The following is an 18,626-nucleotide window of genomic DNA, read 5'->3' as shown; positions in this document are numbered from 1 at the left end:
GCTTTTTTTTTTTTTTTTTTTTTCAGTACGCGGGCCTCTCACTGTTGTGGCCTTTCCCATTGTGGAGCACAGGCTCTGGACGCACAGGGTCAGCAGCCATGGCTCACGGGCCCAGCCGCTGCGCGGCATGTAGGATCTTCCCAGACCGGGGAACAAATTGTGAAATTTTTTGCTCTAGTTCTGTAAAAAATGCCAGTGGTAGTTTGTTAGGGATAGCATTGAATCTGTAGATTGCTTTAGGTAGTAGAGTCATTTTCACAATGTCGATTCTTCCAATCCAAGACCATGGTATATCTCTCAATCTATTTGTATCATCTTTAATTTCTTTCATCAGTGTCTTATAATTTTCTGCATACAGGTCTTTTGTCTCTGAGGTAGGTTTATTCCTAGATATTTTATTCTTTTTGTTGCAATGCTAAATGGGAGTGTTTAACAGCAAGTTCTTTTACAAAATGCTTAACTTGACACTCCCATGAGCGGTGTGTTAAAGTTGCCTTTGAACCATATAGTCTATGATGTTGTTTTTTACTAATCAAATAGGTGTAAAACCCCGTCTCAAGGCTTTAATATTTCATTTCCTTACTTATTAGTGAGGTGGAGCACCTCTTTATATGTTTATCATCCACTTGTGTTTCAATTTCTGTGAATGCCGGTTTGTATCTTTTGCCCTTTTTTTTTTCTATTGAGTTGTTTGTCTTTTTCATGTTGAGTAGCCTAAGTTCTTTAAATATTACGGATGCTAAGCCTTTGTAGGTTTTATGCTGTGAATATCTTCTTCTCAGGTCTTATAATTTTCTGCATACAAGTCTTTTGTCTCCTTAGGTAGGTTTATTCCTAGATATTTTATTCTTTTTGTTGCAATGCTAAATGGGAGTGTTTAACAGCAAGTTCTTTTACAAAATGCTTAACTTGACACTCCCATGAGCGGTGTGTTAAAGTTGCCTTTGAACCATATAGTCTATGATGTTGTTTTTTACTAATCAAATAGGTGTAAAACCCCGTCTCAAGGCTTTAATATTTCATTTCCTTACTTATTAGTGAGGTGGAGCACCTCTTTATATGTTTATCATCCACTTGTGTTTCAATTTCTGTGAATGCCGGTTTGTATCTTTTGCCCTTTTTTTTTTCTATTGAGTTGTTTGTCTTTTTCATGTTGAGTAGCCTAAGTTCTTTAAATATTACGGATGCTAAGCCTTTGTAGGTTTTATGCTGTGAATATCTTCTTCTCAGATTATGCTTGCTTTTTCACTGTATAGAGTCTTTTGATGAACAGAAGTTATTTATTTTCATCTAGTTGAATTTATCAATCTTTTCTTTCTTATTTATGGATTTTGCGTCTTATTTAAGTAAGGGCATCAATATGTCTCCAACATCTTTTGAAAGATACAAATGCTCATTCATGATAAAAAGTCTCAGTAAACTAAGCATAGAGGAGATCTTCTTCAACTTGATAAAGAATATCTACAAAAGACTTACAGCTCACATCACAGTTAATGGTGAGAAACTTGAAGTTTTCCACTAAAGTCGAGAACAAGGCAAATGTGTTCCCTCTCCCCACTGTTTTTCAACGCATATGGAAAGTCCTAGCTAATGGTTAAGACTAGAAAAGGAAATAAAAGGGATACCTACTGAGAAGAAATAAACTTTTTTTGTTCACCGATGACATGATCATCTATGTAGAAAAACCCAAAGAACTGACAAAAAAACTTCTGGAACTAATAAGCAGCTATAGCAATGTTGCAGGACACAAGTCAATTGCTTTCCTGTATACCAACAATGAACAAATGGAATTTGAAATTAAAAACACAATGCCATTTACATTTGACCCCTCCCAAATTAAATACTTAGGTATAAATCTAACAAAATATGTATAAAGTCTGTACAAGAAAAACTTCAAAACTCTGATGAAAGATATTAAAGAAGAAGTAAAAAAATGGAGAGATATTTCATGTTCATGGGTAGGAAAACTCAATATTGTCAGCTCTTCCCAACTTGATCTGTAGATTCAGTGCAATCCCAATCAAAATCCCATCAAGTTATTTTGTGGATATCAACAAACTGATTCTAAAGTTTATATGGAGACACAAAACAAACAAAGAAAACAAAACAAAACAAACCCCAGAATAGCCAACAGAATATTGAAGAACAAAGTTGGAGGACTGACACTACCTGACTTCAAGACTTCCTGTAAAGTAAATCAACTATACCCTAATAAAAATTATTTTTTGAAAAAGACTTAACTGTAAAGCTACAGTAATCAAGACAATGTGGTATTAGCAAAGGAATAGACAAATGAAACAATGGAATAGAATAGAGACAGAAACAGCCACGCATAGATATAGCCAACTCGTCTTTAGATGTGGCACAGAGGATTTTAATGGCAGTGAAACTACTTGATATGGTACTATAATGGTGGATATATGTCATTACACATTTGTCTAAATCCACAGAATGTAAAACACCAAGAGGGAACCCTAATGTAGACTGTGGACTTTGGGTGATAATTATGTGTCAATGTAGAGTCATCAATTCTAATGAATATACCACTCTGGGGGAAGAGGTTGATAATAGGGGAGGCTATACATGAGTTGGGGCAGGAGATATATGGGAAATCTCCGTACCTTCCTCTCAATTTTGCTGTGAACCTAAAACTTCTCTAGAAAATGAGCTATTTTTTTTAAAAAAAGGATCCAAAATTCTGTCTTTCTTAAGTCTTTAGTATATGATGTGAGGATGGGATCAATTTAATTATTTATTCAATGTAATCATTTTCCATATGGATAAGCAATTGTCCCAGCACCATTTATTACACAATCTTCACTTTCCCCAGTTATTTGCAAGACCACCTCTGTCATAGATCAAGTAGAATCTCTCTTAAATTGCATCTGTCATTTTCTTTACCTAAGCCATTACAATGCAATCCATGACTTTACAGTAAGTCATACCTGGTAGAGCAAGTCCCTCACCTTTTGCTTCTTTTTCTTACAAGGTACTTTGACTATCTTAGCCCCTTGGTTTTCCAAGTAAACCTTGGAATCAACTTGTCAAGTTCAAGTACAACCCCGGAATTTATCTGACCATATGAATCCATTTGGAGAGAACTCATACCATGATGATATTAAGCCTTCCTAACCATGTTCATGGTATTTCTTTCTTTTAATTTGGGTCTTCTCTAATTGATTTCAATAAGGTTTGATCATTTTTCTCCATAAAAGCCTTACACATCTTTTGTTAGGTTTATCCTAGGTACTTTACAGTATTTCTTCCTAATGTAAATTATATGCTAATAGTGTGGGTTTTGTCTAAAAATTAATTTTGTCTGATATTAATATAGCCATCCCAGCTCTCTTCTGGCTAATATTGGCTTAATGTATCTTTTTTCCTTTTTTTAAAAAACTTCATCTTTCCTGGATCCTTGTATTTTAGGTTCATCTCTTATAAATAGCATGGAGCTGGATTTTATTTCTTTATCTAGTCCAAAACTCTCTTTTAACTAGTAACATTATTTATATTTATTTTGATCATTTATATATTTGAGTTTGCTTTTACCATTTGCTTTTTAGTTTTTAGTTGTCTATTTTTATCTATGTCGACTTTTTCTTTGTACTTGCCTTTTTGAATGGAATTATCCATTCTTTTAAAAAATTATTGCATTTTCTCCATGTATAGAAATTTATGAACTCCATTTCTATTCTTTTGGTGACTACTTTTACATTTCTAGAATTAAACACTATCTTAATTCTCTCTTCAATTGAAGACCTCATACCACTTTAACTCTCATTACCTCTCCCAGTTTACATTCTGCTCTTTTTTTTAATCTCACAATTTTGATTTCTTTATAAACTATTTTTTATAGAGACAATATTTTTTAGATTTACCAAAATATTTACCATGTTATTTGTTCACCATTTTTTCTTGCATCCAGATGATTCTGACATTAGGTATCTTCTTAAAGTATGTCTTTAGAAGTTGCTTTAGTGAAAGTGTGTTGGTTTTAAAATATCAGTTTTTCTTCAACTGAAAGTTTTTATTAAAACATAATTTTTTATGTACACAATTCTAAGTTAATAGTTATTTTTTCAAGATACTTTGAAGATATTATTCTGGATTTCATTACTGCTGTTGTGAAGTCTACTTTCAATCTATTGATAATTATCATTCTTTTATAGGTGACCTGACTTTTCTTCTTTCTGGATACCTTTAAGATCTGTTTGTCTTTGGTATTCTTAACCACAGTGAGGTGTGTGTGTGTGTGTGTGTGTGTGTATGCAGAGGAGGGAATTCTTGGCAATTTCCCTTACTTTTCACATCTCAGCAATGCTTTGAAAAGTATATTCTAGGGCTTCCCTGGTGGCGCAGTGGTTGAGACTCTGCCTGCCAATGCAGGGGACACGGGTTCGAGCCCTGGTCTGGGAGGATCCCACATGCCGCGGAGCAACAAGGCCCGTGAGCCACAACTACTGAGCCTGCGCGTCTGGAGCCTGTGCTCTGCAACGAGAGGCCGCGATAGTGAGAGGTCTGCGCACCGCGATGAAGAGTGGCCCCCGCTTGCTGCAACTAGAGAAAGCGCTCACACAGAAACGAAGACCCAACACAGCCAAAAATAAATAAATAAATAAATAAATAAATAAATAAATAAATAAATAAATAAATTGTAACCATGATCCAGTTGTTTTCTAAGGGGAAGGTCCTTCAGAGTACTGTTTGTACTGTTCGTGTGATTCTTCATATATGCACAGCACTGTGTGTGCATGTTTGTGTAATATAAACCTCTGGGTGCACACATCACTCTATGCATACAACTGTGTGTGTGTGTGTGTCTTTTCCTAGTTCAAGCGTAACCTCTCCAGGTCAGGGGATTTTCTTTCTGTTTCTCACTACCTCCTGACAACCTACCAGCACTTACTCCCATGGTCAGGGTCAGTCTGGCTGCCTTCTGGTGTCCACACTGGTAGGAAAAGGAAGAACACTGGGGAGAGCAGTAGTGGGCCAGGCACTGCCTCACCGTGTCTCCCTGTCCTCCCCATCTGCCTCTTCCACAGCTCTGCCCCCAAGGACTGCACATCCTTTAGCATCAATGCTTCCCCAGGAGTGGTCCTAGATGTTGGCCACCGCCCTCCAGCCAAGAAGAATCTCACAGGTTCCTCCAAGTGGCCCCTGGACCCTGGGCTGGAGGTGAGCCTGAAGATGAGAGCTGCCAGCGATAGCACAGGTGACCAGAAGGTGAGTGTGGCAGCCGTGGGCTGGGATGTGTAGGAGGAGGTCAGCAGGTCATAACAGGTCAGCCACTCAATCGAGCCCCAGCCCTCTGCAGTCTCTGGGGAGAGTCAGTTCTTTGTCTCTCCCAGCTTCTGGTGGCTGCTGGTATTCCTAGACTTGTGGCCACTTCGCTCCAATCTCTGCCTCTGTGGTCCATTACCTCCTCCTCAACCTGTCAAACCTCCCTCTGCCTCACTCTTATCAGGACACTTGTCATTGGATGTAAGACCTGTCTGGATAATACAGGATGATCTCATTTCAAGATCCTTGATTACATCTGCAAAGATCTTTTTTTCCAAATAGGGTCACATTCACAGGATCCAGGGATTAGGATGTGGACATATCTTTCGGGGACTCACCATTCGACCCACTGTAGCCGCACTGACTATAGATGGACTCAACAGGACCCTCCAGGACTCCCACAGGGATCTAGGACAACAACCACTTGTTCCCAGCAGGACAGGCCAAGCAGGAAACCTCCTGGGGCAGAGCTGTTACCTGCTCTAAGAATGCAGACCTTGGGCATCCAAGCCGGTCAGCAAGGGTGCAATCAGAGAAAGCTTCCTGGGAGAAGTGGCAAGCTGATGGATGGTATCAATGACCTGCTTAAGAGAGGAAAAGAGAGGCGAGAGCTCTACACGGAGGACGTGGCCTGTGTGCACACTCTGGATAAGAGAGGGTGAGATGTGTGCTGGGGAAGCTGAGGAAGAGCTGTATGGAAAGAAAGGAAGGTAGAAGGGAAGGTGAGGGAGAGAGGGAGACAGTATAGAGGGTTTGGCCTCAGAGACCTCATTCTCTTAGGACAACAGGAAGCCAATGAAAGCCTTTCATCCAGGAGTAACAAGACCACATATGTATGTTAGAAAGACCCACTGGCTGCAGTGTAGTGAGTCAGTTAGATCTAGGCAGCAGACTGGGGGCAGGGCAACCAGTCAGGAGGCTGTTGCCGTGGTCCAGATGCAAGGTGACAGTGGCTGTGACATTTCCCTGGATTCCCACTCTCTGCAGGACAGGTCGAGACCCCTCAGTGCGAGACCCTCAGGAGCTCCCCTTCTTCTGGTGGCAGCTCTTTGGTGTTGCTTTGGGGAACTCCCCTCCGTCATCTTGCTTAGAAGTGCGGTTCCTGACACTCTGCCCTCCTCTGGCCAGGCTGGACCAATCAGATGGGTTCTTCCTGGATTTTTAACCTTGGGCAGTGAGAGTTGGTGTTGCCACTCTCCCTCCACTGCCTCTTCCACCACATCCCCATCTGCTGAACTCCTGCTCCCCTTCCAAGATCTACCTCAGAGGGTACCTCCTTGACACCACGCAGGCAGAGGAAGCCGCTGCCTCCCTGGTCTCCCAAAGGACCCTCTTCTATACATCATAGTCACTTGAGTGTTTTGCTCCCCTTCCACCCCCACCAGTTGGGGTGTTCCTAACAGGCTGGGATCCTGATCCTTGTCTCCTCAGCACCCTGCTCTGAGCTGGCACATAGCAGGCCAGTTAGTGTTCGTTGAATGACTAAGGGAAATCATTAGTGGTTTGCTCCTGTCCTATAGGTTCAGATTTCATACTATGGACCCGAGACCACTCCAGCTGAAGCCCTGCTCTACATCACCGGGGTCGGTAAGTGACGCCAGGGATCTTGGAGCACCACCCCTCTCCCTCCACACACACACCCATGGCAAGGCGTCTCTCCAGGAGAAACTACACCCTGAAGCTTACTTTAGACTGAGCAGAGAAAAGGACAATTTCTAGCCAGTCATGCATCTGGTAGTTCATAAGTATTCCTTCCCCAGTCAGTGAACCCCAAATAAAGCTGGGGAGAGAGGGCATTTGCAGGAAGCTTCAATTACATCTCAATATTTTATTTCTCACCTTAGGAAGTGGTACGTGGATTTTCAACATCTGAGTCTCTATACCTTTTGGAAACCTCAAATATTTATGAGAAAAAGTAGATGATGAGACTGTTTTACACAATAATATAGACCAGTGTTCCCCAAATTCCATTATTTACATCCCATCTTCACCATTTTTGCCACATCAGTGATCTGCTTGTTCTCATATTTATTTAGTATTCTTCTTTAATTAAGTACATTTTTAACTTGACCTCATCTGGGACAATAATATCATAATATTATTATTACTATTTAAACATACATTAAATATATGAACAGCACGTGAAAGCTTCAGGTTTCTTTTCATTAATGAATTTCATTCATTCATTTCATTAATACACATTTTCATAATTATTATTATTATTGTTGTTGTTATTATTATATAGCACTTACTCTATGCCAGGCAGGGTGCCAAGACTTTACACTTAAACCTTACAACAATCCAATGAAATGGGCACTATTACTACCACATTTTACAGATGAAGAAACTGAGGTACAAGAGGTAAAGGGACTTGCCCAAGATTACACAGCTGGTTAGCAAAGGAGCCAGGAAGTTCTGGCCACCAAGCGCTATGCTCTATGGCCCAGCATTGATACATGGCTATGGATATGTATAAAATGTCATCTAGGTCAATCTCATTCTGTGAGCTCACGAGGTCGCTACACAATGTCGTTGGAATGACCGTATAGTCATGCGTTCTGATGAGAGGGGAAGGATTCAGAAGCGAACATACGCTTTCTCAGCCATGCCATTTGGACAGAGCAGGGTATGTTTGGGGCTGTGGTTTGCCCCCAGTGCAGTCACAGTACACAGAACGAAGTGCCAGGTGGGGTCGGAATAACCACTGTGTCCCCTACCCCAAAGTCACTGGGGGCTGGAGTTGGGGCCAGAGGCCTTTGAGAGCCTGGCAAGGTGTCCTTGCGTCCATTGGGGTGGCCGGGAACTCTTCCTGGGACCCCTGGGGGTGGCCAGACATGCAGGGTCTGGTTGGTATCACAGCTGTGGCGGGTCCTCCATGAGAGGAGAATGCGTGTGGTTAGAAGCCCCGGCTCTGCTGTCAGAATTGCAGCCAGACTTCTTCTTGGGAGACATGGGGGTGTCTTAGAACCTGTGTCTCCTCCGAACCGGTGAGAAAGAAGCCTTTGTGCAGATAGGTCTCCTGGGGAAAGGATTGTCCATCTGGGACCAGACTGAGTGCTCCCACCTTGCACCCTCGCTAACCCTCTCCTCTTACTCCCCGGGATCTCAGAAATCTCCTTGAGCGCAGACATCACTCGCACTGGCAAAATGAAAAAAACTCGCACTTCCACCAGAGGCAGGAAGGACCAGGTATGGCTCGACCTCGTCCGGCACCCCAAATGCTCCCGTAACGCCACTGGGTTCTCCTAGCGCGCCCCCTGGTGGTGATGAGGTGAACAGCGGTCTGTCTCATGTATCCGTGTTAATAGTAAAAGAAACACAAATTTAAGAACAGGAAAAAAAAGAAAATTAAAATCACGAATACCATTACCGTTTTGGTTTACATAGGTCCCATCTATTCTCCAAAACTAGATTTTCACGATTGTGGGTTGAGAGAATGTGTTGTCCCACAAACTGGAAACTAGACTCACCCAGTTCATGCACAGCAGAGAGAAAATTTGCAGGCAGGTCTCAACTCTGGCTCAAAAATCCCCTATACTATGGGGACGTCCCTGGCTGTCCAGTGGTTAGGACTCCACACTTTCACTGCAGGGGGCACGGGTTCGATCCCTGGTCGGGGAAATACGATCCCACAAGTGCAAAGCGCGGCCAAAAAAACCCACAAAACCCCTATACTAGATTTTAGCGACTGGTGGGAGAGGTTCACATGGGGTGAATAATAAAGAAAAGAGGCAGTGGGTAGAGGAGGGAAGGAGCCAGGTGGGGGAAGGGAATGTATGTTGCAGAAATATAGGGCGGTGTGGTACGCAGGTGATGAATCGTCTTAACTGGGGTCCGTGGATAAACCTCAGGGTTTCCCTGAAACCCCAAAGCTGCCTGCACATTTCTGTGCTGGTGTGTACTTTATTTTATTTATTTATTTATTTGTTTGTTTGTTTATTATTATTTTGGCCACACTGCGTGGCTTGCCGGATCTTAGTTTCCCGGCCGGGTAGTGAAAGCACTGAGTCCTAAGTGGACCGCCAGGGAATTCCCCCTATGCTTGTGTGCACTTTAGGATGATATGACCTGTCAAAAATTAAGATCCCTTTGTGGGGTCAGTCAAAAGTGGGGGGAAGGGGCTTCCCTGGGGGCGCAGTGGTTGAGAGTCCGCCTGCCGATGCAGGGGACACGGGTTCGTGCCCCGGTCCCGGAGGATCCCTCATGCCGCGGAGCGGCTGGGCCCGTGAGCCATGGCCGCTGAGCCTGCGCGTCCGGAGCCTGTGCTCCGCGACGGGAGAGGCCACAACAGTGAGAGGCCCGCGTACCGAGAAAAAAAAAAAAAAGTGGGGGGAAGCAATTACAGCTCTGGGAGTGGAATTCATCCTTGGGTCCCTCCCAAAACGCAGTCATTCCCCGGGGGAGAATGCTCTCCTACAAACAGAAGACGTCATCACTATTAGATTCCTGCTGGGAGGGGCGGCTCACTTTGCTTTCATCTTTGGGCAGACAGTAACTGGCTGCTAAGAATAGTGCCCACACTTTGGTGAACGAGTAATTAAGAGTTCTCAGAAGAGGAGCTATTTAGATTTGAATCTAGACACAAATATTTAGCTCAGTTTGGTTTGCTAATCCAACAGTTTTTAAAAGCTGTTGAAATCAATTTTACTGCCTTGGGCTCCTTTTTTTAAGTGGATGAATGGAATTTGTTTATGACTTTGGGAGCAGGCAAAAATCCACTCTTGGGACCAAAAAATTACCTGATGTGGGAACAAAATGTGTAAATCACACAAGGCCGTCAAGGTGCTAGGGCAAGGTGGCTGGGCTTTCCCAGGAGTTGGAGGGACATACACAGGTTCCTAAGTGTGCCCCATCTCTGCTGGGTGTCCACAGAGGACCTGGACCTGGGGCCCTCATGGGCAGGGCGCCATCCTGCTAGTGAACTGTGACAAAGACAATCCCAAATCTTCCACTGTGGACTGCAAGGATGACCAGCTTGACAGCAAAGGTAAAGACCCCCCAAGAACCAATGGGAATAGAGCTTTGCCTTTTTGTGAAGCCTTTTGTCCTGAGCCTTGTAACAACCCTCAGAAACCAGGGTTATTGGAAGCGTGTTCTTGTTAGCACACCCGTTATGTAGGTGAAGGAATGGACAGGGGTCCTGAGAGGGCAAGTAACCTGCGCAAGGTCACACAGCAGCCAGGGAAGAGCTGGGAGCAATGCTGAGTCTTCCAATGCCTCCTCCAGGGCCCAATTTCCATCCCCAGCCCGTTGACCAACCCAAACTTCTGCTCTTGGGTCAAACCTGGGGCCCAAAATAATTCAAAATGAAAGCCTGACTAGAGCCCCAAATTCACGTCAGAGCAGCCCTGAGCCCCTGCCATAGGCTGGGCACTGCTCGGACCAGTTCAGAATTCTTAACTCATTTGATCTTTCACCTCAAGTTTCAGAAGTATGTATGGTCCTCACCCCCACTTTACAGATGGAAAGACTGAGGTATGGGGGGAAGTTAAGCAATTTGCTCTGGGTCACACCGCTAGTAAGTCACAGGCTCAGGATTTGAACCCAGGCATCCCAACACCAGGGCAGGTTTAGGGGCACAAGTTGGGCACAGGGTCCCCGTTGGCACACCTCTGAGGCATGGCCAGGGTGGGAGACCGGCACGGGTGGAAGACCTGCCCTGGAGGAGGGCGCTGAGGGGGGCGGGATCATTTGGCCCGGGCAGCAGCTGCCGCCTTCCTGGGGAGTTGCTAGAATGGCCTAGAAATGGATGCATTTTAAAGTTGCGTGGAGTTGGCCTGGCCTGATGCCAGGGAGCAGCCTCTACACGGTGCCTGGCACACCGTAATAATCAAACAGCCCGTATGTACCCTCCCAGGATGCCGGGCGCTGTGATATGCACTTTACACATATGACTGCATCCTTCCCTCTGTGTGGGCTCTGCGCTTCGCCCTGTGTATTTACGAGGAAGCAGAGTCACGGAGAGCTGAAATACCTCCCCAAGCTCACACAGATCCAGGGTTCAAACCCCGCCCCCTCCAGTGCCCTTGACCACGTGACTCTTGTCCAGCCTCTGACTCTCGTCCAGCTTCAATCCCCCCAAGCCTTTGCCGGCCACTATTCAGGTTGGCTCACTTCCCATGCAGGCCTCGGGGAGAAACCTTTCCCCTCATTCACCCCACAAATAATTATTGAGCACCTGCCTCGTGCTAGGCGTTGTTCTAGATGCTTCTCGGAGCTGGGAACAGAGCAACAAACAAGATAAATGTGATTTCTGCTTTGGTGAGCTTACATGCTAAGCTCGTCCTAGTGGGAGAGGACCAAAACCTTGAATTCCTTTCATTCTAAATTGAAAAATATTGTTTAAATACTGGAAAGAGCATAAGGAAAATAAAGCCAGGTGACGTGATGAAGGGTGGTCTTGGTGGGGGAGGCGTAGTCTCAGGGGCCTGCGTCTCAGGCCACGCCCTTCTCATTCCAGACCTGAAGGACATGTCCTTGGTGACCCTGAGCACGAAGACCCCCAGGGACTTCTTCAGCAAGCACCAGCTGGTGCTCCATGTGGCCAAATCTGAGATGGACAAAGTCAGGGTGTTTCGAGCCAATGGTGAGTCGCCCTTGGCCATCACCTTGGTGTTCCCTTCCCACCCCAGCCAATGGGACTCAGCCCGTTCACACACACTTCAGTGAATAATTCCCGAGCACCTATCCTGTGCCAGGTTCTAAGAACAGAGGATGCAGCAGTGAGCAAGATGGACATCTCTGCCCACTACCTTGTAGAAAGGGCGCAGACAAAATGCAGCAAACAAGATGATGTCTGGTGCTGGATGAGCACTGAGAAGGAAATGACCTCCCTCCCAAGGACTGTTGTAGTTGTTCTTTGTGTGTCTGTCTCTGTCACACACACACACACACACACACACACACACACACACACACAGGACTGTAGTTTACAGAGGTTTTTGAATCCAAGCTGACTGCACATAATAACTGTAATATGTAATAATTTGTTCTCCAACAACCTGGTGAACAGAGACATCAGTAACTTCTCAGCGGCTTGCGAGCACCTGCCACTGAGTGCCGGGCTCGGTTCTAGGCACAGGGCACGGAGCAAAGAACAAAACAAAGTCTCTGCTCTCATGTCACTTTCATCTCAGTGGGTTGAGAGCAATGATATGTAAAATCATTAAGTAAAGTGTCTAGTGCCTCAGACGGCATTAAATGCTACACAGAAGGATGCAACAGCGAAGAGGAAGAGAACGAGGGGTGTGGGGAAGGGGGGCCGGGAAGGCTTCCCCCAGAAGGTGTCATTGAGCAGACAGAGGTGTGGGAACACCCAGGGGAAGGGCACTCCTGGCAGAGGGAACCACAAGTGCAAAGGCCCTGAGGTGGGATGTGCCCATGGGCTTGAGGAATGTAGGGAGGCCAGCTCGGCTGGAGTGCATAATGCAAGGGTTAAGGGGGCGGGGTGGGGGGATGCGGGGATGAGAGTGGAGAAGAAAGGCCAGAGGGGAAGGGGCTGGGTCAGGGAGGCAGGAAATGACTGTGGCTTCTAGTCTGTGGGAGGTGGGGGGGCATCTGAGGGCTGTGCAGAGGCACAACTTGATCTGACTTCCATTCAAACCACAGTGATTAGACTGACATTGGTTTGGCCACAAACCAACTCCTTGCCTCTGTGGAGGTATCACCTCCTCCAGGAAGCCTTCCCTGACCTTCCAGAACTTACTACTACCTGTAGTTTTGACTATCTTTGCTCCTCCCTACTTACCCAGGAGATTGTGCACTCCCTGGGGACCAGGATGGTGACTGTCACCCTGGTCTTCCCAGGTGTCAGCTGAGAGCAGGTGATAGGGAGTGAATGGATGGATGAATGAATGAATGAACTATAATGTATATTGGACTTCCTGTAAAGTTGTGAATGACTCAGGCCCCCTCATCACTCCATTCCTGGACCTCCATCGGGAGGGTGAGGGTGGGGCCTTTAGTCCCTTCCTCCTAAGGGGAGGCTCCTGCCAGATCCAGCTGTGAGGGGTCCTTAGGGGTGAGATGCCATGGCCTTGGGAAGGCATCACACACCAAGAAGACAAGGTCTCGGAAGTAGGGATGCAGACCTGAGCCTCCCCTGCTCTCTCCCAGCAGACAAACAGCCCTCCACGTACGGCATGATCCTGGGGCCACAGCATCCCTCTCACCCGCTGGAGCTCCAGGGTGGCCAGCACAGCACAGACTTCTATGTGGAGGGCCTGGCTTTCCCAGACGCCAGCTTCCCAGGGCTCATTTCCCTCAATGTCTCCCTGCTGGACACGTCCAACCCGGTAGGCCAAGAAGGGGGATCTGGGCTTCCAGGCACTGGCCCAGCTGTGGAGGGGGCTCCAAACAGCCACTGGGAAGCAGTAGGTGTTGGGCCCTGGCTGCTGTGACAGTTCCTCCCCCCTGTCCCTCCCCCTGCAGGAGCTCCCCAAGGCCCTGGTTTTCCAAGACAGTGTGGTCTTCCATGTGGCCCCCTGGATCATGACCCCCAACACTCAGCCCCCGAAGGAGGTGTATGTGTGCAGGTGAGGGACCCTGGAGGGCTGAGGGCGGGGCACAGACACACCCCCAGGGAGAGCCCTGGACCAGGAGCCCATCATGCACTTGCTGTGTAAATGGGGAAAAGGTGATATCTGTGCTATGACTTGCTGAGGGCTGAGGCTTGTTAAGAACCATAAAAAGGTCGGGAAAATCATTATTGGTGGTGTTTTCGTGTCACTATCCTGCCCTGAGGCAGGCCAAGGGCTGCTTTAGCTCCTGGGGGCTGCTAGAGTTTGCCAGACCTGGAAGATGAGAACCCTGAGTCCCTGGGTGAGGCCTCCAGGGCTCCTCAGAGGGCAGCCTGTGAGCCTTCTGCACCAGAAACCCCTGGGCACTCATTTAAAATGCACGTGCCGGGCCAACCTCTGAACTGCTGGGTCTCGACTCTGGGGCCGGGACGGGGCTCAGCTGTTTTCACAAGTTGCCGGGGGAGGCTTGGCATCGTTCCCACAGTCTGAGAGCCCCTGCTAACCATGCAGGGTCACAGGGGGACCTTCCCCTCTCCTCTTCCCATTGCTTTGGGGCAGAAGGGGTGAGAAGGTAACCCCGTGGTCAGGGCGCAGGCTGGAAGCCAGCAAGGCCTGGGTTCGAATCCAGATGGCGTGACCTTGAGCTCTGACCTCCTCTTTCTGTCTCCTCCTCAGTGGAAGGCTGCCCACTAGTTCCCCTCCTGGGTTGTGAGTAGAGTTCAGTGAGCTAAGCTTGCTAAGAGCAGAGAGACCGGGTGAGCTGTGGTCTCTGTCCGGGCTCCAGGTGCCTTGGAGCACCCACTGCGCCCCTCCCCTACTCCATCCAGCCCTGAGCCCCTACTCCAGCTTGCCCCCCTCGGAGGCCAGCCAAGGCCACTGGCTGCTAAATCAAGGGGACTAAGGAGATTGCTTTTCTATTCTTTCTAGGTTATTTGAAAATGAGGATTTCCTGAAGTCAGTGGCTGCTCTGGCCAAGAAAGCCAGGTGCAAGCTGATGGTCTGTGCCAAGGAGGAGAACATGAATGACCAGTGGATACAGGTGTGTGGCCCGGGCACACAGGAGGCGCATCCCTGAGGGTCAAGGGACACGGGGACCTGGGCTCCTAGGGCTCGGCCGAGCACCTGGCTGGCCACCCTTCCTCAGGCAGGCAGCGAGTTAGGAGCCTCTGAGGGTCCTCGCAGACGGAGGGCTCAGGCAAGTGACTCCACTGACATCTACTGTGGCCACGTCATGCCCGCCGTGGTCACCAAGATGACCACCTTCCTGCTTGAAAACTCTCAGACAACTTCAGGAAATTGAGGAAATGCTGCAAAGCTCAGGGGGCTGGAGCTCAACCATTCCCCCTAGCAGTCTCCCTCCAAGCCAGCCTTCCCGGGCTCGCCCACCAGACCAGGCCACACCCCTGCTCCAGCACTTTCCATGGCCCCCATCTCCTCCTTCTCAGCTTGCCTCTCAATCTGGCTGTCCCACACCGGCCACACTGGATCACCATTCCGTCTCTGTGGCAGGCCCCCCTCCACCCCGTCGTGCCATGAGCCCCCTGAGGGCAGAGAGGGAGTCTCATTCAGCTCAGCACCCGGAACCTGGCATTGGGTGGTGCCAGTGGGCAGTTGGCGGGCTGACCGAGCCTCCGTGCCTCTCCTTCCATGCTGCCCGCCCCGCCCCCACCCCACCCCATAGCCCTGCCCCTTCTCGCCAGCCGCCCTCCCCATTCCCACCCCCACGTCCACATCAGTCCTGGCCAATCCCAGCTCGAATCCCCTCCATCAATGTCCTCAGGCCCTCCAGCGGGAATTCATTTCTCTTTCTTCTAAACCTCCAAATAATACCCTCTCTTCCTTTCTCATCCTTCCATCTGTGTTAAATCAGGTTGAACCAGAAGAAATGGCTGATATGCCACCATTTTTTACCTCCAAGAATGGCAGTTTCGGATGGTTCAGCTAATAGTGATGTGTCCAACATCACGCCTGCCTGCTAAAATACAGGCAGGATGTGTACCTGATTCATTTCTGCACCCTCTCCGTCTCTGCCCCATGGGCTTGGCTGGGGCCTCACCTGCCCTCCTTTGGGGCAGGGCTACCTCTGCCCTCCAGCCTCAGCTCAGCAATGCTCTTTCTCTTTTTTTAAAATTAATTTTTATTGGAGTATAGTTGCTTTACGATGTTGTGTTTCTGCTGTACAGCGAAGTGAATCAGTTACACATATACATATATCTTCTCTTTCTTAGATTCCCTTCCCTTTTAGGTCACCACAGAGCACTGAGTAGAGTTCCCTGTGCTATAAAGTAGGTTCTTTTTAAGAACTCTCCTCTGACCCGTCCCAACTGAATCAGGAGTCCCTCCTCCGTGTTCCCGAAGACCCCTCACCTCCCTCCCATCACCTCCTAGCACCGGGTGGTGAGTGGCCAGCTCCTGGATCTCCCCTTGAGGACAGGCTCGTACACCACAGGTCCCTGGCATCTGGCCTGGCTCTCACCAGGAGCGAGAGTGAAGGGCACGCCATTGATTCCACTACGCATTGGTTCAAATCCAGGACAGTGAGCTCTGCTTTCCCGGAGCTCCTCCTCTGGAGTTGAATGTCCCACATGCGTTTGCTGCAAGGGGGAGAGCGTGGATGGTTCCACACCCCCATCCCTGAGCTGGGGGTCGAGACCCAGGCAGCGCACGTAACAGCCTCCCCTCCACTCGCTCTTCACAGGATGAGATGGAGATCGGCTACATCCAAGCCCCGCACAAAACGCTGCCCGTGGTCTTTGACTCCCCAAGGAACAGAGGCCTGAAGGATTTCCCCATCAAACGCGTGCTGGTACGTACTAGGCGGGGATGGGCACCAGCGCTGAAACCCTTGCCTTGAGGCCTCCTTCCTCATTTTCTCTCTCCCACCCCCACCTGCTGCTGAGCAGCCTGCAGGTGTGTGTCCTGCCCAAGCAGCCATCACACAGGTGGCTGGGGCATTTTTGTTATGTGATGAGATCTGGCTCTTCCTTTCCCAAAGCCCTTTCTGGCCATGAGCTCACTTTGTCCTCGGGAAAACCCTGCCGAGGACATAAGTCCTCTCCATAGATGCTCTTGGGACTTCCCTGGCAGTCCAGTGGATAAGACTTCACGCTTCCACTGCAGGGGGCACGGATTCGATCCCTGGTCGGAGAGCTAAGATCCCACATACTGTGCAATACAGCAAAAAAAAAAAAAAAAAAAAAAAAAAAAAGCTGCTCTTGCTGGAAGGTGAGGGTAGGGCCAGGACCAGAACCTTCCCCAATGTCCAGCTGGAGGCTCTGTCTTTTGGGTAGGAGTCTGGTCTTTGGGGGGCTCCCTCTGGGACATGGGGGTGTTCAGGATGAGAGTGGTCATTTCCTCGGTGTGACTTTATCAGCCAAGGTCTCTATGTGTGTTTGGGGGGGTGGGGCGAGGGTGACATATTAGTGAGTCATGCTTGACTAACCTGGCAGTTTTGGGCAAACTCAGCAAGGAATAATAATAATAATAGCAATAATAATGGTTACATTTATTGAGCACGCGTTCTGTGGCAGTCACAGGGCTAAATTCTTACATGAGTTGATTCATTTAATCTAACAACCTCTAAGGGAGATGCTATCACTAGGCCCATTTTATAGATGAAGAAACTGAGGCTCAGAGAGGTGAAGCAGCTTTCCTGAGGTCACACAAAAAGAGAGTGAAGCTAGAATTCAAACTGGGCCATGAGCACCCTGCTCCCTGCTTTCCCAGTAAGACCCCAGGGCTGCGATCTGAGCCTGGACAGCCCCCTAACCTCAGGCACCAGGGAAAACAAAGGAAAGAGTGTGGGGTGCAAGGTTTGCTGTGGTGAATGGCTTTCCAAGGAGCACCCTGTGCCCCAAGGGGAAAGGAAGCGGCCCTGCCCATGCAGGAGGCTTTGAAAAGAAACTTGAGTTTAACTCGCTTGTTCTCCTGTGCTGAGTGGTGCCAATGAGGGGATTTAGGTGGGGTCACTGGTGTCTCTCTGCCACAGAATCAGGTTAATCCTGTTTCAGGAGCAACAGGATGAATTTGCCAGCTGCGCTGAGACTTTGGCCCTTCTCACTGACTTCAGTCCTATTGTGTTCAGTGGCCATGTCTCCAAGAGTGAGGAAGGCTAGGCTCTCTAACGTCACAAGCCAGCTGCCAGGCAGACAGACACCGCAGCACTGGTGTCCTCACCCAACCCACAGACAGCCTCGGAAGAGGGGGGCTGCGACGGTCTCTTAGCCACGCTCGTCTGGGGTATTCAAATCACTCAGGAAAAGAATTGGGATCAAAGTCAAACTCCTCGAAAAAGGAACCCTCTTGCACTGTTGGTGGGAAGAAAGAATGCTCAACATCATTAATCATTAGAGAAATGCAAATCAAAACTACAATGAGATATCATCTCACACCGGTCAGAATGGCCATCATCAAAAAATCTAGAAACAATAAATGCTGGAGAGGGTGTGGAGAAAAGGGAACACTCTTGCACTGCTGGTGGGAATGTAAATTGACATAGCCACTATGGAGAACAGTATGGAGGTTCCTTAAAAAACTACAAATAGAACTACCATACGACCCCGCAATCCCACTACTGGGCATCTACCCTGAGAAAACCATCATTCAAAAAGAGTCATGTACCACAGCGTTCATTGCAGCTCTATTTATAATAGGCAGGACATGGAAGCAACCTAAGTGTCCATCGACAGATGAATGGATAAAGCAGATGTGGCACATATATACAATGGAATATTACTCAGCCATAAAGAGAAACAAAATTGAGTTATTTGTAGTGAGGTGGATGGAACTGGAGTCTGTCATACAGAGTGAAGTAAGTCAGAAAGAGAA

At 47.8% G+C, this 18,626-nt stretch overlaps 1 protein-coding gene across 1 annotated transcript in view; it reads left to right on the top strand.

Moving 5' to 3' along the window:
- LOC102986079 (protein-arginine deiminase type-4) overlaps nucleotides 1-18,626 on the top strand; it is a 35,096-nt gene that overhangs the window by 6,762 nt on the left and 9,708 nt on the right. The window contains exons 2-10 of the mRNA XM_007111600.1: nucleotides 5,043-5,223; nucleotides 6,801-6,867; nucleotides 8,390-8,469; nucleotides 10,153-10,267; nucleotides 11,741-11,866; nucleotides 13,396-13,574; nucleotides 13,711-13,814; nucleotides 14,727-14,838; nucleotides 16,498-16,605. Of these exons, the coding sequence (XP_007111662.1) occupies nucleotides 5,043-5,223; nucleotides 6,801-6,867; nucleotides 8,390-8,469; nucleotides 10,153-10,267; nucleotides 11,741-11,866; nucleotides 13,396-13,574; nucleotides 13,711-13,814; nucleotides 14,727-14,838; nucleotides 16,498-16,605 (1,072 nt within the window). The remainder of the gene's footprint in view (nucleotides 1-5,042; nucleotides 5,224-6,800; nucleotides 6,868-8,389; nucleotides 8,470-10,152; nucleotides 10,268-11,740; nucleotides 11,867-13,395; nucleotides 13,575-13,710; nucleotides 13,815-14,726; nucleotides 14,839-16,497; nucleotides 16,606-18,626) is intronic.

This window comes from Physeter macrocephalus, chromosome 3, assembly GCF_002837175.3.
Source record: "Physeter macrocephalus isolate SW-GA chromosome 3, ASM283717v5, whole genome shotgun sequence".
Classification (NCBI taxonomy): domain Eukaryota; kingdom Metazoa; phylum Chordata; class Mammalia; order Artiodactyla; family Physeteridae; genus Physeter; species Physeter macrocephalus.
This window is presented reverse-complemented; position numbering and strand designations above follow the sequence as displayed.